Source organism: Rhagoletis pomonella, unplaced genomic scaffold (genome assembly GCF_013731165.1).
Source record: "Rhagoletis pomonella isolate Grant_MI unplaced genomic scaffold, Rhpom_1.0 Rhpom_scaffold_00008, whole genome shotgun sequence".
Lineage (NCBI taxonomy): Eukaryota > Metazoa > Arthropoda > Insecta > Diptera > Tephritidae > Rhagoletis > Rhagoletis pomonella.
This window is the reverse complement of record NW_023458562.1, coordinates 8,798,875-8,823,183: the sequence shown is the minus strand read 5'-3', so window position 1 is coordinate 8,823,183 and position 24,309 is coordinate 8,798,875. Positions and strand designations below refer to the sequence as shown.

At 33.0% G+C, this 24,309-nt stretch overlaps 1 protein-coding gene across 17 annotated transcripts in view; it reads left to right on the top strand.

The window, feature by feature from the left end:
* The window catches only part of LOC118744139 (PDZ and LIM domain protein Zasp), a 261,367-nt gene that overhangs the window by 96,736 nt on the left and 140,322 nt on the right, over positions 1 to 24,309 (top strand). For 16 of the 17 annotated variants that reach the window (XM_036476901.1, XM_036476900.1, XM_036476913.1 and 13 more), the window contains 3 exons: positions 4,354 to 4,505; positions 4,573 to 4,735; positions 14,648 to 14,781. In XM_036476901.1, coding sequence (XP_036332794.1) covers positions 4,354 to 4,505; positions 4,573 to 4,735; positions 14,648 to 14,781 — 449 coding nt within the window. The remainder of the gene's footprint in view (positions 1 to 4,353; positions 4,506 to 4,572; positions 4,736 to 14,647; positions 14,782 to 24,309) is intronic. The other variant, XM_036476907.1, reaches the window with a different exon arrangement.

Sequence of the window (24,309 nt, the reverse complement as noted above, 5' to 3'; positions counted from 1 at the left end):
AAATTGTTGAATATAATTGTTAAAAAGGCCAAAAAATAACAAAAAACGAAAATAGCAATTATATATTAGTTTTCATACATCTTCAATTTTACAGCAAAAATTAAACATTTAAGTGAATCTCGTGATGATGTTGTTGCTGTGTATCTAGTGATGACTTTGTTGCTGTGAATCGATGACCGTTTAATTATATTTAAGTCTTAATATCATCAGTGAACTGTAATTTTTGATTTTCTTTCCTCAACGTTTGAGGAATTGTGATTTTAAATATATTCCAGGACCAAATTTGCACAGGAACACAAATAATTATAAATTAATAAAGGTTAAATATTACTTTTATTGTGATACAAAAATAATCGATTAACCAAACAAGTGATAAATAACATAATCGAAAAACCCACACCCCTAATAGAGCTCAAAAGTCGTCACTTCGATAATCACTTCACTTTTCCTCCCAAGTCACTCCGAAACACTTCACTTTTAGTGTGCTTTCACTTCGCTCGAAAATTAGTAAACGGCAACACTGTGCTGAACGCATTTCCATACTAATATAAATGCAGTGACGTGTAAAATATTAGGACCACAAAAAAGGTCTTTGAATATTGACTGTTTTTACTTATTGGTAATGGCTCATTGGCTAACCCACAATTATGAAGGCAGCAATTTGAAACTAAAAGCTTTAATCAGTCCATAAAAAATCATGTGTCTTTTGGTTTTCGTGTATTTATGTAGTGAAGATAATGAGTGATATATTCTTAAATCAGTGTGTGCTTTAATTGTTAAAATTACATTATGGTATTGTCATCGGTACGAAAACTACACCCTATCGAGCAAAGAGTACAAATGAGAAAGTGGCGTTAAAAAGGGTAAAGGTTAAACCAAAACGAATTTTTAATAATCGCTCAAAACGGGTATCATCGTACATCGTATTTCACTAAAAGACTATCAGCTGATTGCCAAAAAATGCCTACAGCTGAGATCACCTGTTTTTTGGCATGTGCTCATATCTTTTACAATTTCTTTCATTTCTATTACAATTTATTCAAAATACACTAACACACTGAACCAAAAACATCAATACACTAACAAAAGCATACCTACAGCCACCGTTGCCATTTCCAATTTATTTTGCGGACTAAAAAATGGACCAAATGGTAAAAAATGGACCAATTTTTATTACATCGGGAAATTGAGTGGTGTTTATTCCTCTTTATCAAGAAAATATGCTAATTCAGGTTTTATAACGATTTTTTTTTTATTTTGCGTCCAAAATTCATAACAGTTGTATATTACACAGGTCTGCAAAAAAATGGGTTCGGAATGTTCTATAAAAGTGTAGTGTCATTTCCGAAGTAATTTTTTGCGTAGAATCCGAATCCGGGGTTTAAATTGCTCTATCACGTCAGGACTTTGAGATATCCTAACCTAAAAGTGCAAAAAACGCTGTTTTTGCCCATTTTTGAGGTTATGTAGCTACGAAGATTTTGCTCTTCATAAAAAAGTAGACGTGATATTTTAAAGTATAAGTCTTCCTCTTTTAAATGCCTAAAAGTGCAAAAACGCTGTTTTTGCCCATTTTTGAGGTTATGTAGCTACGCAGATTTTGCTCTTCATAAAAAAGTAAACATGATATTTTAAAGTATAAGTCTTCCTCTTTTAAATGCCGTTGAGTTTGCTTAAATATCTTAATTTTTCACAGAGATATCGCATTTTGAAGTCTCCATGTTTGTGAATGTAATCGACCGTATCACGTCTCATGTTCAGGGTACGAAAATAAACTGTACAAATATTCAACATAGGGATACAAAAAATTGAAAACGCGAAACTATTGCATGAAGTGAAAGGATGACAATAACCTAACCAAAGGCTTGTGAAATGGACCATTTTAAAAAGAATTGGACCAATGGACCAAACGAAAAGAAATGAACCAAATTTGGTCCATTTGGACCAAAACGGAACCGTACCTACAGCCTGCCAGAGAAAACGGCAGCAAGAAGAGTTACATTACTTGATGATGCAATAATACAAGGTGCTATCGGTTGGCAACTTCTCGCTCTAATTCCGCCATATTGACTGCCTTATGTGAAACAGTGTTACTTCTTTAACAATTCTTTGCCTAATAATATAGTTGAATGTTTTTTTATTTTTTCTCAGTATACACATTTTGTTTTCTTAAAAAGGTATTTTATCTTATTTTATTTCATTTTATTATGAATATTCTATAAAAAAGCAAATTTTGTTTAGGAGAAAATGTGGAACTTTATATTTTCCCCCATATGGGGATTTATTTCAACCAATTTTTTCTTCTCATTCTAATGAGCTAAGTCAGTGTCAAATCGAGCTGTCACAACTGATACCACCTTGTATTATTGCATCATGAATTACTTATGGAACTGTACGATGGCTGGTATTGCGAAAATCGCGGCGGACGGCGATTATATTTATGTAAATAAACAGTTTCAGCAAAGTTAAAAAACATGTTTTCCTTTTTAGTGTTGTAGCAATCAGTGTTGCCATAAAAAATTACCAAATCCGAAAAAATTACTCAAAATTTTCTTATTACAGATATGAGTATTGTGTACTACATACTATTTACAGGTCTTAGTATAAAAATTAATTACATTCTCCAATTCATTTGGTACATTTGTTCTTGCTGCTCAAACGAAGTATCACCGTTATATTTTATGCCTTGGGTTGTATATAATATTAGCTCTGATCCAATATTTTTCGTATTATTAAAAATATTAAAAATTCCTTCCGAACCCTGCTTTGGATCACGTTATCCGATTTCTATAATTCTTTTTTTAAAGGAAAGGTGCTACCGCACAGGTGGCCCCGTAATAATTTGGTTTAAATCCGATAATCGGATAATGAAGAAATTAACGATAATCTTAAATTTTTATATGAGAATCGAAGTCGGTTTTGTTTTTTGCTTAAAAATTACTTGTTAGGGCCGTTTTCTCAAGTAACCTGTAATTTTAAAGCTCACTTTATATTTAAAGGTTGCATTAAATTTTATCATTGTGTCTAAAGTAAGGCATTTTACTATCCGTTTTAAATTGGCTTACCACCAAGAAACATACATCTTATGTCATAAACCGATAATAGAAATGCTTAACTTTAGACTTAACTTTTAATCCAACATTTAAATATAAAGTGAGCTTTAAACTTAAAGGTTACTTCAGAAAACGGCCCTAATCTACTTAATATACATTCTACTGAAGCATGAGAAAAGGGCTATATTAGTAATGCAGATATGATTTTTTTTCAAATTGGGAAGTTATTTGAACCTTAAGAATCTTTGATTCAAAAACTTTTTTCCTATAATTTTCTGGATCTAATGAATAATCAATATGAATATCCTTATGATCGAACAATGCGTGTTCTTTCCATTCGTTATCGAGATTTTGCAAGTTCAAAATAAGTTGAAAATATAAGGATGGAATAAAAATTATCGAAGGCGAAATATCCCTTTGCCTAAAGCTATTTACATATGTATGTTGTATATGGGGGTGTTTGAAGGTTTGACTAGCCGACTTTTTGAATTCCTGGCTGCCATGTTGACGTTTGAACAAACCGCTTACGTAGTGTATGGTAAAATCGCCTCATTCGCAACGGGATTTTCCCCGAATGAGAACGCAAGAGAGAAAAATCGAAGAAAAGCAAACTCTTTTACATTGTGAACGGGAATAAAACTAAAACTCTTTGCTTGAACGGGTGCAAGCTAAGAATGCAGAAGGATAAAATGTTGACTCGCATGAAAAAAAATTTAAACTTATTGGATTCATAAGGACAAACAGGTAATTTTTTAAGCTGATAAAGTTAGAAGGACGAAATTCGAGGTTGTTATCGAGTTTATATAAGTGCTTAACCTATAATTTTTGCAAAAACAAATATTGCGCAACTTCAAGGATAACATTTTAAAAAGACATTTTCAGTACTTACCAGTCCTTATGCACCAATAAATTGAATCTGTTTAAATTCTACAGAATTTCCTCTTTAACTTGATAACTATACTTCTCTAAGCACATTTCACTGAATTTTTTAAATCATTTCAGTGTGAAAACCTAGAAGCGCAATTTTATTATATTTGGCCCATGGTTTTGCGAATATATAGATTTGTGTGTGTCAAATTTACTATCACACGGTGTTTTTTGTATAATGAGCTAAACATTTATAAAAAAATATTAATTATTAAACAAAAAATGAAATATAGCCAATACAGGCCAAGAAGAGGAATTTCTATAATTGCCATCCGTACAAATTACAAATCCCGCGATTTTCGGGACCCGGGATGCCGGAATTAACACTCCTAGTACTTACCTATACTAAATTTTCGGACTTTCTCGGTTGTAGGTTAACGGCGGCAGCTTGGCAGAGAAGGCTGGTCTCATCCCAGGAGATGCTGTACTTCAAATTAATGATGTTGATGTATTTAATTTGCGCCACAAAGACGCCCAGGATGTCGTTGTACGCTCTGGAAACAACTTCGTTTTGACTGTCCAAAGGTAAGAACATATTGCAATAAGTATGTACTGCGAAATGATATTTACATAGAGAAAATTTCCCATGCAGGGGAGGCTCGACTTGGCGTCCACACGTAACGCCAACTGGCAATCTACCTCAGCCACAGCAGAACTCCCCGTATTTGCAAACAGTGACGAAAACTTCTCTAGCTCATAAACAACAGGAAGGACAACACATTGGCTGTGGATACAATAACGCTGCCCGTCCATTCGTAAGTTCGGAAATGTTGTTTGTGCAAACACAAATATTTCATAATTTACTCATGTCGACACTAATACGGCTACTTTCATTCTGACATTTATGACAAAGGATTATTTTTCATGCATTTGTAAGTATGCAAAATTGTATAAATGTGTTCCTTGCAAGTGTTAAAATGTTGATATGTATTACGGCTAGTAATGTGCTGAATCAAAGCTTTTAAGTATTGATCGATATTTGGTACCGATTTAAAAAGTATCGAATACTCTCGATACTCGGTTTCAAATAAAAACGCACATAGGCCAAAACCCGAATGTAGGAGCCAATAGAGCTTTTAATACTGATTCAAATGAAAGGTGTACATATATATTAGGGTGGGTCAATTAGTAGGTCAATTAAAAAAGTTGATTCATATCCTTGCGATTCTGGTACTATGGACCATAACAAACATTTTCGCCCAAGGAACCATACCTCTAAAATCATTTTCGAGCCTGCCAAAATTTGTTGGTAGATATTTTCAAAAATACCAAATAAACGACCTCTTAGATGCATTTCAAAGACAAAAAAATATTATTGAAAATGTGTATACGGGGGTTTTTTGGGTCAGAGAATCCATTTTTCGCATTAATTTTTAATTTTGATCGCAAAAAAATAAAAAAAAAATAAAAAAAATAAAAAAATATAGCAAAATAAAGAAATAAATATTTTTCCATTATTTTAAATTATTCGAAAGTCAAAGATGTGACTATTTGAGCAATAAGTTCGTCAATTTCCCCCAAAAACAGTGAAAAATCCAAAAAATTGTTCAAAAACGCACTCTGGTGGCGATCAAAATTAAAAATTAATGCGAAAAATGGATTCTCTGACCCAAAAAACCCCCGTATACACATTTTCAATAATATTTTTTGTCTTTGAAATGCATCTAAGAGGTCGTTTATTTGGTATTTTTGAAAATATCTACCAAAAAATTTTGGCAGGCTCGAAAATGATTTTAGAGGTATGGTTCCTTGGGCGAAAATGTTTGTTATGGTCCATAGTACCAGAATCGCAAGGATATGAATCAACTTTTTAATTGACCCACCCTAATATAAATATATGTCGGTTCGAGGCCATAATGCAGAGAAACTCTTACTTGTTTGAAGCATTTTTGTCCCAGCTGAATCGGACAATATCATTTTTGTAGGTCTGGGGGCAGATTCTGTAACCAGTTAGCGACAATTTTCGTATCGGTATCGGTTTAGTTGACGTATGATATGAAATATTTTTTCGTCAACAAGTGCGATATCGATCCGAAACTTGTCGCTAACTGGTTACAGAATCTCCCCGCTGAAAGGCTTCTTCATCCGTCAAATTATCTTTCTTTAATCTTGGATCGACTAAAGTTAAAACTAATAAAATAAATTGATAAAATAATATTTCTCTGTTGCGATAAGTTCAAGTGTTTTAGCCGATATCTTGTACATTAGTAATGAAAGTTTTTTCTAAACTTGAAATGCATATAATGGCGAAGGTTTAATGTAAAGAATCGGTATCGGGTACCGAAAAGGAAGTATTGGGTACAGAAATCTTTTTTACGTATTGGGTACCGAGTATTGGGTACCGATAATTCAGCACATCACTAATTACGGCATCCCTTGGGGACTTACACTATAAGGGATTTGCGGGATCGTGAAGTATATCCCCACACTGCTAATGCCATATCATAGAAATATAATAGTGCGATTCATAAAACGTCGCAAAGTGGCATTTTCGGCGAAATGGCAACGTTGCAAACAAAGTTGTATGAACGAATCGCAACTCCGGATTACAAATGTAAAATTTATTAAAAAAGAAAAGTTTTTATAATTATATTTCGAAGCAGTCTTAACTAATATAATTTTTCTTCAAGTACCTTGATGGCATTAAAACATCATATGTTTCGCGACTTTGAGTTTGCAATGAGTTTGTCGCAGGAGAGTTTCTATACCAAAGTAATCTGCTGTGTCGCAAGGTGGCAAATTTTGCAACAAATGCGGGGAAATTTCGGTCGAGAAATCCGAGTTTGGTTAAGAATTTCAATTAAACTCTTGGTATTGTGATTCTGCTTCCGGAATAATTTCGTGCAAATTGAAATTTTTTCTAATATGAAGTTGGCTATTTCTAATAGATTTTGTCGCTGAACTCATATCTGAAAAATATGTTCAGCATTACAAAATACATCTCTTGTCCTTTCACAAACCGCACAGTGTGCTTTTTGAACACTGCATGCGAATTAATCGTAGCGCTTTCGATAAAAGCAGCATTTTGATACGACACAAAATAGTTTTGAAAGCTAAAGCAAATCCCTTTCAATTGTGGCCATTGAGCCACAAATACCCCTTGACCTTAAAAAAATTGGTTAAAAGTAGTGTTCTTCGAAAAGAACATGCAAAATCCACTGGATTCATTCCAAAACAAAAAAATTTATGTATTTTTATTTTATACTAGTATTATAGATTCTGAGACGAGCAACACGATTCCACTGTTCAAAATTCCAAAAAACATTTGAACACCTTAATTTAAAAAATGCATTATTTATTGCATTTTTCTATTGGCACGCAGCTGTGCATACTTCACTCAATTTTATATCCCTCGAACAATAAATGTAATTCAAGACCTTTAATTTGAGCCAAGGCCCTCTAGGCCTTCTAATAACCAAGTTATAACAATTTTAAACCAAACTTCGAAACTGCTGTACTATTTTCTACTCCGAAATTTGAAAAAAATTGCGTAAAATTTCGAATTAAATTTCGAAGTTTAACTTCAGAATCGTAATAATTTAGCTCTCAAAGGGCTTAGAGACTTCTATCATGGCTTAAATTAAAGGTCTTGAATTGCACTAAAACTGCCTTGTTATTCGAGAGATATAAAATTGTGTGAAGGATGCAAATCATAAAAAGTGCAATATATAATGCATTTTTCACTGAGGAGTTAAATTTTTTTTTCGTTTTTTAAACAGCGGAATCGTGTTTCTCATCTCAAAATCTATAATATTAGTATAATAAGATATAAAAAACATTTTTTTTTTAATATATCCGTTGGATTTTGCATGTTTTTTTTACGAAGAACACTATTTTTGACAAATTTTTTTAAAGTCAAGGAGTGACTGTGGCTCAATGGCAATATATTTCCTTGAAAGGCAATTACATTAGCTTTCAAAGCCATTTTGCTGCATATTAAAATATTGCTTTTGTCGAAAGCGCTACGATTAATTGGCATGAAGTGTTAAAAAAGCACACTGTGTGCCGTCGGGTTAGCTTATTATATTCTAACTTACTTTTATACCTTTCATGAGCATGAAATGGTATTATAACTTTGGTCCGGTGTTTGTAAGTACCAGAATAAGAAGAGATAGACCCATTAAAATGTATACTTAAATGATCAGAACGTCGGGCTGAATCGATTTAGCCATATCCGTCTGTCTGTCTGTTTGTATGCAATCTAGTCTCTCAGTTTTCGAGATATCCCGATGAAAATTGGTAGGTAAGTGTATTTTTATAATGTATTAATCATTTGTCGGAACCGGAAGAATCGGACCACTATAACCTATAGCTCCCATACAACTGATTGTTCAGATATAAGATTTTTCGTTATAACTCCTCCATTTTGCACTGTTGTCACTCATTATCAAAAGAATACTTTCAGTCAAAATGGCGAGGATCGGGTCGCTATAACCTATAGCCTCCATACAACTGATTGTTCAGATGCGATTTTTTGCCATAACTTCTCCATTTATGCAGCTAGGAACATTTCGCACCATTTTCACTCATTATTAACAGAATACTTACAGTGAAAATAACAAAGATCGGGTCACTCTTACCTGTAGTCCCCATACAACTGATTGCTCAGATATGATAATTTTTGTTATAACTCCTCCATTTATGCGCTGGGAACATGAAATTTCGCGCTGTTTCCACCCATTTTCAAAAGAATACTTACAGTGAAAATGGTGAAGATTTGGTCGCTATAACCTATAGCCTCCATACAACTGATTGTTCAGATATGAGAATTTTCGTTATAACTTCTCCATTTATGCAGCTAGAAACATTAAATTCCGCACTTTTTTCACTCATTATCAACAGAAAGTTTACAGTTAAATTTAAAAAAAATCGGGTCGCTATAAGCTATTTATTACCTCCATACAGCTGATTGTTCAGATATGGGATTTACAGTTAAAACTCCTTAATTTGGGCAGCTAAAATCGATAAATTTCGTAAGCTATTTTATAAATAATAATACAAGGGCTACTGAGAAAATCGTCAAAATCTATGCTGTATATGCTTTATCTCTTATACCACTGATTGTTCAGATACCAGTTTTTGAGATATATGTATCTCCTTTATGTAGGAAGCTAAACCGATTAAATTGCGATTTGCGATTGATATGATTGACAGTCAACGATACGTGTAATTGGTTCATTTTAATGCATTTTATTTTAATTTTATTCAATAAGAAATAGCCTATACATTATTTTGGTAACAGGTCAACATAACATTCACGCATGCCGGCAATTTACTGTCGAAAATTTCTCATGCACATACATAGAACTTGTATGGGACTAACCGAAATTGAACGGCGTGCATAAAAGGCTAACTCAAATTCCAAGATTTGTCTTGCGTTACATTTCCACTTGACGTTTATGATCAATTGACATTTTGGCACGACTATGGATTCAAATTTTGCTCAACAAACTTCAGTAAATTTGATAGAAATGCAACTCTGAGAAATCACGCACGTAAATTGATTTTGGTTTATCAAAGTGAAAAACTTGCGTGCGCAATTATATATTTAAATAGGTTTATTTTTTCAATTGCAACTCTAAAAGCACCACAAACAATTATTTTCTTAATGTGATTTACAATAAGCATCATGCCATCAGCTGTTTTTCTTAGCAAATAGCAAATAGTTGCTAGTAAAAATTTATCCAGTAAAAATCCAGTAAAACTTGCAAGTTCAGCTGTCATTTTTGCTCTCTCAATTTCCCCTCGTTTGCTAGTTTCTTGCAAGTTTTTGCGTACGAAAACGACATCCAGTAAAAAACCAGTCAAATTAGTACTGGATTTACTGGATAGTGCGTACGCGAACAGGGCTATAGTTAGATAAGAATAATTCAAGAGTGAAACATGGTAGGACAGTTGTCAGAGGTGAGTTTACAGAGCTGATAAGCTTTATTTGCTTGTTGAGGTGGTCGCAGGGGAGGAGGGGAAGAGCGGACTTGCCCATTACCTATATACCCTTGTGGTCAGCTGATTAAATTTAGTGACATTTTGAGCAGTTTTGGTTGTTTCTTTTGTTAATTTAATGCTTATAGTTCTTTTGTTTATAAAAGTGTAGCACATTACAGAATCAGAACCACATAAATCCATATTTCTAACTTCGTACAAAAAATGTTAAAAATTCAACAAACACACACCCAAAAGCCAACAACTAACAATCAACAAACCACCAAAAATGTTAAACTTTTTGTTCAGGATTTTTAGAAAAATTCTAGGTACGCAGTTTTATAGCTCATTAAATTTAAGTAGGTAAAAGTAAAAATTTCAAGCGCCCTCTACTCTTGTGGGCGAAAACATTAAATCTCATCCGATTTCGATGAAATTTAGTTTGTAGTCTTTATTTTATTAGGAAAACCTAAATATAAAATATGGGGAAGATTGGATCACTATAACGTCCAAAACACACAAAAAATATGTGATGGAATTTTGGGTAATTTTTGTTTCCTGCTTTCCACTCTCAGAAAACAAAAGTTATACTATAAAATGACTTAGGTGTAAATACTCGCTTTTTCCCAATATCTGGTGAGATTTTTTCATTGTTCAAAAATTCTTTTCGCGAAATTATGCAAAAAGAAGCTGAAAATCAAAAATTAAGAAAACTAAAAATTACATATACTTGCAAAGTCGCGCGTAAAGATCAAATTATATATTCGAAAACTACATAAAATTCTCTAAAATATTCGTCTAATCTCAAGACCTGGCGGACCGGTACTCACACTTTCTTTACTAATAATCTTTAGCATCTACATTTCAAAGTAAACTGTTTGGTAAGAAAATAGCAAAGTACCAAATAAATTATAAATATATTCACCTGAATATTCCACGACATTTAAACAATTGATTACAGTTGAAAAAGAAACACTTTCTTTAATGGGTTAATCGCCAAAGGCAACTAAACTGATTAGTCGGTATCGCGCCCATTACCGCATTTTTTTGGAAATGTATCGTTCGTGAAGAAGGGGGGGGGTTAATCATGCAAAGTTTGGTATTTATGACTTTTACTTTTCCCTCTCTAAGTCCAACCGGTTTTTTTTTTATCAACTGTCACCATGACTTTTTTCTACCTGCCTCCATATAGTCGAAACACTGTGCGGCGCTAGGTATTTTCTTTTATATAAAAGGCACTTATCCTAAGATAAAACGTGAGCGACTTGAACCTCTACCGGGCTTCGTATATTTTTTAATAACTAATCTTTAATATACCCTACACTAAAAGCTCCTTTTCACATAAAAATTCGTACGTGTACCACCTGTGACAAATGTTGTCCTACCCGTGATAGAGGAATTTCGTATTTTTTTTTTATAATAAAGCAATCATTTGTTTGTAGTTTTTGCTTTGTTTGGATTGGTGGTTCTTTGTTTTATTATAGGACATCAAGTTCACACAGAAAAGTGAAATAAATTCGCAGACTTTCCGTAAAATACATCTGCGCCCAAAAGTAGGTTCTTTTTTTTTGTCCCACCCGTAACAGAAGAAATAACTCAGATTTTGTCCATATAAAAGTAAGCTGGAATTTTTTTCGTATTTAGTAATAACTCATATAATAGGGAATTAGGTGTAGCTTTATCAAAATGTAGAATTGTTGAGTATTTTATACTTAAATTTAAACAAGAAAAAACATTTTTTCACCTTTGACGGAGGAAAAAAGTGCGGTATTAAAGTAAAAAAAATGCGAAAAACTGTATTTCTTTTAATGGTTCGTACACTAAACGCCTGACTTTCACTTATGTTTACATGTGGCATTAGTGACAGCAGCAAAAAGAGCTTCTCATAGTCATAGTCGTTAGCTCCTTCTGGTTCAAACACAGTTTTAAGTTATGTAAAATAACAAAAACAAAAATATTGCTACGTTTGAGACGCGCAAAGTTTTGATAATATTCTACTGTTGCTTTGTCGAAGCGATAACGGGAATAAAACTCCTTGCCCTCCATTTCAAAAGATTGCAGCGTTTCCTATTTGTTTTCGTTTTTCTTGTCGTATTATATCATCCAAAATCGCAAAATCTCGTAATATGCTCTTCCTATTAATCATAGTTTTTCACTTGCATTAATTTTTGTCAATTCTAGTGTCAAATATTTTGAATTCCCCATAACGTAAGAAGCAAAACATCAACTTAGAAACTTATTCAAACATTTTAAAATCACGTTCACCTAATTTTTAAATTAAAACTAGGTTTTTATGTTAAAATGGATTTTAAGCTGCCTATGACTGAGGTATATTTGGGTTTATTACACAGTACTACAGCCGACACCAGTCCATACTTTGTTAACATTATCTGAGAGTATACCTAGCCAGTAATAAAACGCTCGATGGATTTGCAAAAGTTATCTCGTATCTTAATTTTAAGGCGTGCTAAAGTTTTCATATCCCGGCCTAAGTAATTTTCATAAAGGCGGAAAAAATGGTTAAAATAAATATCTGAGCGAAATTAAAGGTTAACACGTATAGTAAACACGTATGTAGTAAAATTGCGTGGGAAATATTTTCGTAGAGCATTCTAACCCATTAGTTCCCGCCCGAAAGAGTTGTTGTGACCAGTGTTGCCACATCTTCGGCATGAGAAAACGTCCCTCTTTATCTGAAAAGATCATTTCCTACCCAAAAACGTCTTTTTCAAATGTATGCACAAAGAATTGTTCTTATTAAACTTTTATTGTATGCAAAGGTACATATGTACGTAAGGTATAGATATTAAAACGTCATTTGCTCTGTCACATTTAAAATTCATTCTAAACTGGTTTGAGATCGTTAATATAAAAATCATTTTATTCATGCACTTGTGATCAGCTGATTAAGTCATCGATTTTGGCTATTTCTTTTTTGTTTATTTAATGTTTATTATTTTTCCATAAAAGCCTAGCTCATTATATAACAAACAAAATATAAATCCACATTTCAAACTATGTGCAAAAATTATAAGAAATCTGATTCAACTTTTTATTCAGATTCAATAATGTGCAAGTTTTAAGATGCCAAAGAATCGCGTTGATTTTTAATGTTTTTTTTTCTTGTAAACATTTGGTTAAGTGGTATGTTGTCGAAAATGCTAAATTACGTTCTGTTTAGAAGGAACTTAGCAATATTTCAGCCTTTTTACGTTCATTAAATTTTCAATAAGGGGCCCCATGCGACTAATTGTGTCATTTTCTTTATGCGCTGAAATAAGAGTTAAGTCACCTGTGTCCAAAGAAGCAGCTGCTACAAAAAACAAAGCTTGTAAAGATTTATTAAGAAACTAATTCAAAATCAGTTCTACTTACAAGATTTAGTAACAGAGAAATATTACTGGGAAGTTAAAAAACGTAATTTTTTACACAAAAAACGTCCAAACGTCAACAGGATACAAATAACGTCCAAATCACGTTAAAAACGTCAACCTGGCAACGCTGGTTGTGACCCCTACCTAAGAAACCCCTCAAAACCCAAATTTGGAATTTAGTTTGAGGAGTGATGTGTTTTAAAAAATTATTCTTCGGCAAATTTTACTAAGGCGTTTTGAGGCAAAAACTTCATATGACCAACGTAATATTCAGTAAAAAATTATATACAAAAGGATATGCCAGGAAGGAATAACAGCCAAACTTTAAATGAACCTGGGCTTTTTTCTACAAACAATTTTTAATTGATTTAATTTTAATCGCTTCTTCCATTTCCAATTAACCTTGTTTAGTTTTTAGATATGTTCAATTTTAGTTTATTTGTGCACAACCACTTTTCCAGATTTTGCTAGCAAAAATTCTTCTGACTAAATCGTGTAACTTCTGACAGAAGAGAGTCACAGTTGCTCTCCCATTTCTGCTTTCATTTTCAAGTTAAGGAACGCTTTTCGGACTAAATCTGACTACTTATGTCTATATCTGACTATTTCTGGCAGATAACGAACACAATTAATGTTACTCCCACGCTATGTATACACGCGTTTGATCAAACTAAATAGCAAAACAATAACAATTGTCTACGTGAATGTGATTAGCGTAGTACTTTTCATTCCAATAATATATTTGTTTCTACAATTTCTTTCATCTTAATACGATGAATGAGAAAGAAACCATAAGTGATATTACCAGGGATGCGGCAATTGCCGAAAGCTTTTTCACATTTCTTAATTTTGAGCAATAAAAAAGATAATGAAAGGTCGTTTTTTTTGCTTTGCCGCTCGTTTTTTGTCTCAATAAAACATAAAAAGTGCTTATTTCGTACAACGTTTTAAAAAAGATTTTCTGAAGTTGCGGCGGTTGTGGGTTTTAGCGGGAGTGTCCCGTCCCGCCCGTAAAATTTTTAAAGACCTTCCCGATACCGCCCATCCCATATGTATGTGCATATGTATATACATATGTATGTATATGCATACAAAATATTCACTCTCCCATTCCTAAATCATAAAAGATCCTGCGACTGGGAATATATTCCCTTGCGCACAAGTTGCCCAATTGATTTAAAACTCAATGTGTTCTCGTCTTCTTAAGCGGTCTCGTCTTCTAAGTGCTCCAGTATTCATGTCATGCATACAAAACCTAAAATATCACCCACATACTTTATACTCTTATTGATTCGCTTTTTCTTTTCACTCATATTTTGAAATGCTCCATTAAATTCTCAACCACGTTTCCCTATTTCTATTTACATTCAGGTTAACGGCGGCGATGGCAGCGTCAAGAGTATCGTAAATAAACAATATAACACGCCGGTCGGCATTTACAGCGATGAATCTATTGCAGAAACCCTTTCAGCTCAGGCTGAAGTCCTGGCCGGCGGCGTTCTTGGGTGAGTACAAACAGTCCTTACAGCTGAAATACACACATGCGTACGCAAATCTGTTAGATCCGAAAATAGCGCGAAGGTACTATTGTTAAAGTAATTTTAAAATCAATAACCCTACTGTATAGCAAAGCAAGCAGTGAAACAAATGAAAAATTTCGAGTCAGTAGAAGGGAAATAAAATTAAAGTTCAGGGAAAGTATGAGGAATGATGTTGAAGTCATTTTTGGATTCTTCAAATTGTTTTAGCGGATTCCTGCGGTGATTTATTATTATTACTTCAACAATATTTTTAGAAAACGGTGGTAGCAAGTAAAAGTCACTCAAGCTTGTTTACAACAACAAGGACAGTAAATTTTAAATGGAAAGCGCGTAAACTTCTGCTTTTACCTTTAAAGTATACATACCTTAGTAAACGAATTATATATGCATCACGCTTTTCCTCAATTTCTGTCTATTAAATAAGTGTAAAGTTTTTTGTGGTATGCAATTATAATAGCACATGGTTTATAGGTATTTTCCATATATGTATGTATGTATTTCGTCGTTATTCTTGTATAATTTTAGCTACCGTTAAAACAATCTGTGTTAGGTGAGGGAAAGCGGGAGACCAGGTTTAGAGTTGTGATCAAGTTAGAAGAGTAGAGGAGATTGGGATAACCTTTGCTGCGAGTGTTTATATATCGAGCTCAATTAGCCCATATGGTTTATAGATGCACATGAAGTCAACCACTCATATCACAGTATATAGTAGGAGTACTTTTGGGCAACACTTACTGTGGGGAATTTCGCCACATGATTAGAAAAAGTTCTGTTCAAAATGTAGGTTAAGTATAATATTTATGCTTAATTAAGAATAATATCAATAGTTAAGTACATAATTAACGCTTGTGTTTCTATAAACTGGCCAACTCAAATCGTAATTATAGCACTGAATGGAGTTTTCTTAAATGTAAGTTTAAAATTGAAAAAATATCCATTGTAAGATTATAGTTTTTTTGAAAAACGTAGAGTTTCTGCTCTGTTCGGTCACTATTACACAGTCATGACTTGTTCCACTCTGCCATAGTACGGTTGTTTCTCATTTTCATACCACAGAAATTTTGTATACAACTCTGAATCAACAAAATTCATGCTCCTTCTCGTTATCAACCCTGATCAGATTTTACCCCCGAGGAGTAGGGTAAAGGGTGAGCATGCGTCAATGGGACACATTCGCCACCCATCGTTTTCTTCAAAGTTACTATTGCTATCGATCTTTGAAAATCGATAACTCGTGCTTCAGTCGGCCACATCTCTTCTTATTTACTCTGACAGTTCATCTTTGCAAGTGGTTGTAGATAGTCGCTTTTATCCACTTTTTTGCGTTGCTGGGAAAAGTTTTGTGGCTAAATATATTTCGTAATAATTTTGTGATTTGTCGTGTTATGAAATAGTTTTTTATTTGTGGAATACCGCTGATGTTGCTTTAAATGAAATCGATAGCTTGTTGCATTGTTTACGGCTCTTAAAAAAAAAAAGCGAGTTTCATAAAAGAGGTTAGACGTGGGACAGATCCACCAGACTCCAAGTGGGGTTGTTTCGCCGGCAAATGTGCCCCATGGGGTAGATGCGCCGCTGATGTATGTGCCCTATGATGATGATGTCCCCCTGGTGTAGCTGATGTTCTAGTAAAAGCTGCAGAAAACTTAACCCAGGATGCTTCTTTCAAACATCGTGTTTCAACCCGCCCTTACGAACACACTCCAAGCATTCTTACCCTAATATTTAAAAACCGCAAATTGCGAAGAGAGTGGCAGAGACTTCGTTATCCTCGTGTTATACAGGAACTAAATCCATGTAAGAAAGAATTAAGTTGCTTGTTTCAAGCAGAAAAAAGACACACGCCCTCGGTTCTTCAAAACTTGTCTGCTTCATGCCAGACAAATTTTTCTCTCTGGCGTACCATGAAGTATGAAAAGAAACCGGTGCTTCGAGAATCGCCTATCCGAACTCCTAATGGAAACTGGGCAAAGAGCGATGAAGATAAAGTAACAGATTTTGCTCAACATCTTTCAGACGTTTATAAACCCAATGAAAGCCCCACTCCTTAAAACATCTTAATTACTAATAGTAACTCAACCACTATTTCCCGTCGATTCAAGCTCAACGATTTAAGAAATACCAAAGCCAATGATATTCATACTAATAAAGCTCCTGGTTATGATAAGATCACAGGTGAAATGGTAAAGAACTGCCTAAAATTTATATACGATACAGGCTAAAGATATACTACCCTATCCACCTTTAGTTCATACAAACGGGAAATATTTCCCGAACAACTGGAAACTATCTGAAATAATTATGTACATAAGCCAGGTAAAGATCGGACCATAGTAGGTTCATACAGGTCAACCAGTTTACTCTCTGTATTATCAAAAAATTTTGGAAAAAACTACTCGCGAAAAAATTGAAACCCATGATAGTGCAAAACAATACCATACCTAAGCATTAGTTTGGGGTTCGGGAAAAGCCATAGGTACCATAGAGGAAGTACACCGAATAGTCTTATAAACTAGGGAATCCTTTTGCAGAAAAAACATTACTTTATTATTATTATTATGCTCCTTATAAGAGAAAGTGTTGACTTAAGAAATTTGAAATCAATACAATATTAAAGTTTCTTATGTTCCGTTTTTTTGTCTTGACGTTTCCATCCCATCTCGATGGCGCATCTACCCCATGAGTGGGGCAGTTACACCATTTTGGGTCGTTTCAAAAATCATTAAACAACTTATAGACATTCCAAAAAGTACATATCTATTTTGTCTCATAGCCAATATACATATATACATATGAGTAGTCCACTTGCAAACAGCGTTATGTGATTTTATAATAGAAAGCCATAAATTTGAAAAAACGACTACGACAACAAGTAACATTTAAATAGAATCTTTTTTTTTTATTACCTGAAAATTTGGATAAAAAGCCTTATAAAATTGTAACATAACATAACATGACATTAACAGTCTATACGACCTAAAGCAGTTGTCTACGATCATCAGAAGATGTATAGTTTTGAAAGTTTATAAATAAGTGTGATAGCGACTTTTGGAAGAAGAGGCAACATTTGATGCTATTTTTTATCAGAATATAAAAAGATTTTGCACTGTGTTGTTAATGGACATGAAACTACTATAAATACTGGTACGTAATCCTGCAAAAACTAAAAATCTAAAAAATTTACATAGCGCACTTTGCAAGTGGACTACTCATATGTATGTACATTAGACTGCATCACCAATAAAAGTTGCGTTTTCTCCGCCGGGATTACAAAAGTTATTATATTTTAAGACGTTCACCACAATATTTGGGAAAAATATTAAGATTTAAGTGAGCTGGACCGATTTGAAAACACCTCCAAAAATGGAGTTTTTTATGAATAAAAATAGTTTCGTAAAGAACTTTTTGAAAACACTCCCCTTAGATGACAAAACAGATTAAGCTTAAAAAATCTACATACAAATATTTAAAAATATTTTCAACGGAATCGTAAGAATGAGATTTTTGATGCTGTTTTTTTTTACTTTTTTCAAAGATTGATTTACGAAAAACTTGAATAACTGGGCAAAACTATTCTGATTTAGACATATGGGATCTCAGTAGATAGGTATTTTAACACTGTTTCTATTTCTGTAAAAAAAAAATCATTCGTGTCCCAATTTTCTTTTTTTCAAATACCAACACATCTTAATTCAACTTTGAATGACGTTCATTCATCCTACCTTTCTCTTTCGTCTAGGGCTGTGCGATTAATTGATTACTCAAAATTTTAATTAATCATAAAGTAAATAACTCAGTTATTCGATTAATTAGAAGTTATGATTACTCAAAAGTTCAGTTACTCGAGTAATCAAGATTTTTGATTAACCAAAACCAAAAATATTTGAGTAATTTGCTTTATGATTAATCAACATTTCGAGTAAAATGAGTAATCAACATTTCAACTCTTTACATATGTATAAAGTAGTTGAAGTTCCTTGATACTTTGAAAACAACGTTTCTGTTTTCAAAAATTAAAACGAAATTTTTTTTTTTCATATATAGAATGTAAAAAAGAAAATAAGCATTTTCCAAAGCAAACTCTTTTAACGAGCAAAATTATTTTTTTTGAGTAATCATATTTTAAGTAACTCGATTAATCATCGTTTTGAGTAATCAAAATCTTGATTACTCGAGTAATTGATTAACCGAATAATTGATTAACCAACTTGCTCGAGTAATCGAATAATCGCACAGCCCTACTTTCGTCCTTTGAATGAGTTTATTAGCAAAGAAAGAAAAACGGGTGAGAATATACCTTTCCACCGACACCTCTTAAGTCTAAATCAGAATAATTTAGGCTCAGTTATTCAAGTTTTTCTTATACCAATCTTTGAAAAAAGTTAAAAAACAGCATCAAAAATCTCATTACGATTCCGTTAAATTTTTTTTTTAATTTTTAAAAAATATTTTTATGCAAATTTTTTAAGCTTAAATCGTTTTATCATTTGAGGGGATTTAAAAAAAAAAAAATTTTAAGAAACTATTTTTATTCATAAAAACCTCTATTTTGAAATTGGTCCAGCTCACTTAAATCTTAATATTTTTTCGAAATATTTTGGTAGACGTCTTAAAGTATAATAGATTTTATAATACCAATGGAAAAATAGTACCGATTTTTTTTTGTATGGGGAGTGATGCAGTCTAATGTACATGCATCTGCTTTTGCTTAAGGTTATATTTTTGGTCTTTTTTCTATTTAGATCCCTACCACTACCGATAACAAAATCTATAAATATCGGTAACACAATCGATAAATATCGATAATAAAATCGATAAATATCGATAATAAAATCGATAAATATCGATAACAAAATCGATAAATATCGATGACACAGTCAATAAAAATATCGATAAGAAATCGATAACAAAATCGATAAGTATCTATAGCAAAATCGATAAATACCGACAACTAAATCGATAACAAAATCGATAAATATCGAAAACAAAATCAATAACAAAATTGATAAATATCGATAACAAAATCGATAAAAAATATTGCTAAAAAATAGCTAAAAATATCGATTAAAAAATCGATAACAAATTGATAAAAATATCGATAAAAAGATCGATAAAAATATCAATTATTATATCGATAGGTTCCGAAAATCATCAAATAGCAAATTGTTAAGAATATCGATACAAATTTTGATAGAAAAATCGATAACAAAACCTATAAAAACATCGATTATTATATCGATAAGTCCCGAGAATCCCGAAAATCTCTAAATAAATAGTTCCTATATTGAGTCTCTGTGTCTCTCTCTATATCCTTTCCTCTTTAATTACCTTTATTTTATTCTTTCTTCCCCTATCTTCATCTTTACTTTTATCGGTATTCTCATCCTCCTCTTTGTTTTTACTTTTATGTTTATCATTTTCTTCATCTACATATTCCCCTTCACATTTGCTCTTATATATATAAGTAAGGTCTTTAATTTTACCTTGGTCTTCATTTTTGCCTTTATCTTTACGCATCTTTGTTTTTGTTTTTATTTTTACCTTTGCCTTTATCCTTTACTTTATCTATGTACGTAGTCACCTTTACTTTCATTCTTGTATTGGTCTTTTTCTAAGTGTTATTCTTTAACCTTTTATTAGCAAATTTTTGTTAAATTAATACCATATGCATACACACAAGAAGCACTTGTTTCAGTCCCAACCGTTTCTGTTGCATTATTTCCGTTTCACCATTTTCGTGTGCAATTTCCGTTGAATTTGCCAATTTACTCCCAACGAAGTTTCACTTCAATAAATGACCGTATGAAGATGAATATAAGATTTTAAATGATGTATATTTTGAGGTGACCAAACATTAAACAATCGAATTGATGGCAGGGATAAAATTGATGGTACAATTGTACTTTTTTGGTACATTTTGGACCCCAAAAGTACATTGATACTACATAGACATTTTTGGTACAATTTTGTCAAAATACAGCACTGCATTACAATTATTTCGAAATAACACACTCTGCATACTTGGAAGTTTGAATTATTGTGGATAAAATAGTTACCGTTTTCTATCTCATGCAAGTAAATACGTGGAATTTATTAAAAACGAATGTCTTGCTAAAATCAACACACAGTTGCTGGTCATAAACTTTTTCAGTAAGTACTTGCGACTAGAGCGTAAAAGAAACATAGAGTAAAATTTAGAGGAAAAGAAAATTATCAGAAACAGCTATTGAACGCAAAACTAGTATTAAGGTGGAACTTACGCCATTTTGACTTTCTAATGGTTAACTTTTGGCGCGTTGGAAATTATCATAAAAACAAAAACAAAAGATTTTAATTATTTTACTTTATTTCACTAATTTATTTAGCATTCTTTCATGTAATCTTCCTCTTAAACACTTTGTTTACGTTTGAAATGGACACAAGTTTTTTTAACACCTGTCAATTGCTGCTAGTAAAATTTATACTTGCAACAATTTGCAGCCTCTATTGGGTTGTTACGCTCTCGAATTCGCCCTCTTGCAAATTTTTGGGGTTGTTGAACGAAATTCTGAGCATACGCTATTAAAGAGACAAAATAACGAGAGGGCAAAATTTGCAAAAGCTTGCAATGTTCGAAGCAGCTGTTCCATTTCACGGTTGCAATAGGTAGTCCATTTGGTAATTTATTATCCACTAGGTGCATTGCCCCCAATTTGGATTTTACTATTGAATACGTTTTTATAGGAAAAATGTTTTTTTACATATAAATAAATTATCTCGAAATTGAGTTATTTTTCTAAAAATTATTTGCGGTCCCACATCATGACGCATTCAAAAATAAGAGAATCTCACCAAACCTTGTTCCAAAAAAAATAAGTAGATGTGGTTACAAATGTGCCTTTAAAATCATCCTATTTTCTTTTCAACTAACAACTGAAAAATTCGGTCAAAACATTTCAACATTTTATCTATTTCGGTATATTTTAGGGAAAAATATGGTACCATCGCAAAATTGTATACGGCAAACAGTTGACACACACTAAAATAAGAAAACTGGAGATGAATAGTAAATTAACTAAAAATAAACTGAACACAACCAGTGCTTAATAGCTTTACCATGCATTTCACTGTATACTAGCAATAATTATAACATCTGCAATAAATAATTCAAATGGCCCTATTTTCTTTTGTTTCAGATAATTATGAATACGCGAACACTGCTATTAACTTGTTTTTTTTTTCTATAAAAGTAATTTTTTTTGCAAATAATTTTTGCGAAAATTCGATTCCATTAAATGCAACTGTTTTTTTGTTCGAAAATTTTTCGATTAACTTGATGTTTGTCTTCATTTGTCAATTGTATTGAAAACTAAGGATTTTGATGTCTTTTTTAAACCATTCATATATACATAAATATCTCTTCCATCTTCGTTACGCCACGTTTTATATCATGTTTTGCTTATGTGTTTTAAATTTCAGCAAATAATTTTTATACAGAGAATTTTATCTAATTTAAATCATATAACTATGTATGTATGGTCTGTTAATTGCTGGTACTTTTTCTGTTAATTTAGTACATTTTTGTTTGCCATTTGGTACAAAATTATAAAGCTCATTTATTATCCCTGATTAATGGGCGTACTTTCGGCAGAGATTTAAAAAAAGTGGCGAATGCTCCCCCTTCTACCCTACTCAAAAAAGGTTTATTACTGTATATACTGTGCTTTATATGCCTGATATGCGAGATAGAGAGAGGGATATGCGGTAGGCCGATGAAGCGGTAGCGCATGATATGACCCTTTTATCATTTATTAATTGGGGGACTCCATTGGAGGAGTTATGCTCTAGCTGCGGTAGGCTGCTGTTCAATGAGCTGGGATTTATTCAGGGTTGCATTCATGCAGAGCGCCTGTGTGGCTTGCAAGCCGTAATTACTACCATCTCAAAAATTATTCCGGGAGTGGAGTGGGAGCGTTGCTTAAAGCACCGTGTGATCAGGGCTGCCAACTATACATAGCTATGAAGTGCCACATTGAGGATAAAAAAGTGCCAAAACGTGCCAAATTGAACAAGTAAGAAAGTCTAAGTTCGGGCGGAGCCGAACATTAAATACCCGGCGCAATTTTTAAATATATGTTTTCCACCTTTCCGAAAGCTACCGCTACACGATAAGCTGGGGTGTATAAATTTTAAGTATATTAGCGTCCTTAAATTTCGAAGTATTGCAGTTTCAAGCATTTCTGAAATATACCGTTATATGAAAAGCGGTCGTAATTTTAGTCCGATTTCAATAACGCTTTGCTTTTATGTGGCAAGCACAATAACCATACCGAGTTTGGTTCAAATTGCAAGAACGGTTAGCGAGATACATATATGTGATCATAAGTGGGCGGTGCCACGCCCATTTTCCAAAATTGTATCATTAGCGTATTTCTTGGTAAAAAATTTTTGCAACCATCAATTTTGAATAAATTAGCTTTAATATTTACTGATTTATAGAGGATTTCGTATTTTTCTAAACTACCGTTATATGGGATGTGGGCGTGGTTATTGTCTGATTTTAAAAAATTTCGGCCATTTGGTATGCTGTAGCAGGACCAACAACTGTGCAAAGTTTGGAAGAAATTGGTGCTGCGGTTACCAAGATATACACATGTAACCATAAGTAGGCGTGGCTACGCCCATTTGCCAAAATTTTTTAATATTCTTATTTTGCGTCTAAAACTCATTGTAAATATCAATCTTGAGTGCATTAGCTTTAGTAGTTACTAAAATATCGCACTTTTCGTATTTCTGAAAATTACCGTTATATGGGAGGTAGGCGTGGTTATTGTCCCATTTCGCCCATTTTCAATACCATCCGTCCTATGCCCAAAAGAAGTCCACGTACCAAGTTTCGTTAAGATATCTCAATTTTTACTTGAGTTATCGTGTGCACAGGCGGACGGACGGACGGACAGACAGTCACCGCTTAATCGATTTCTCTTTTCATCATTTATGTATACATTTGTCTATATATATCTCGATTCGTTTTGCCTGTTACAAACAACCGTTATGTGAACAAAGTTATAATACCCTTGTGCACAAGTGCGCTCGGGTATAAAAATAAAAGTGCCAAAAAAGGTGTCATTATTTTTAATTCTTCCCATTAGCATTAAAATTAGAAACATATTCCTAAAACAAAAATCCAATGCCAAAGTAAGATAAACCAGTTGTATACACTATAGAAACTAGAAAATTTTAGTTGAGACAAAGAAGTACACGAAAATGATTTCACAAAAATGTATTGAAATGTTGCTATTTTTCAAAAGTGCCATTTTGGCACTTTGTGCCAAATTGAACAATTAAACGCCATTTGAAGTAAAATAGAGCCAAAAATGGCACGGTTTAAGCTAAGTTGTCAGCCCTACGTGTGATAGTCAAAGTGGTTAGCGTTGACCGTGGCTGGAAATGCCAGCGAGTTATCACTTCACTAAGATCAGCGACAAGAGGTATGAGAATTACACAAAAAAT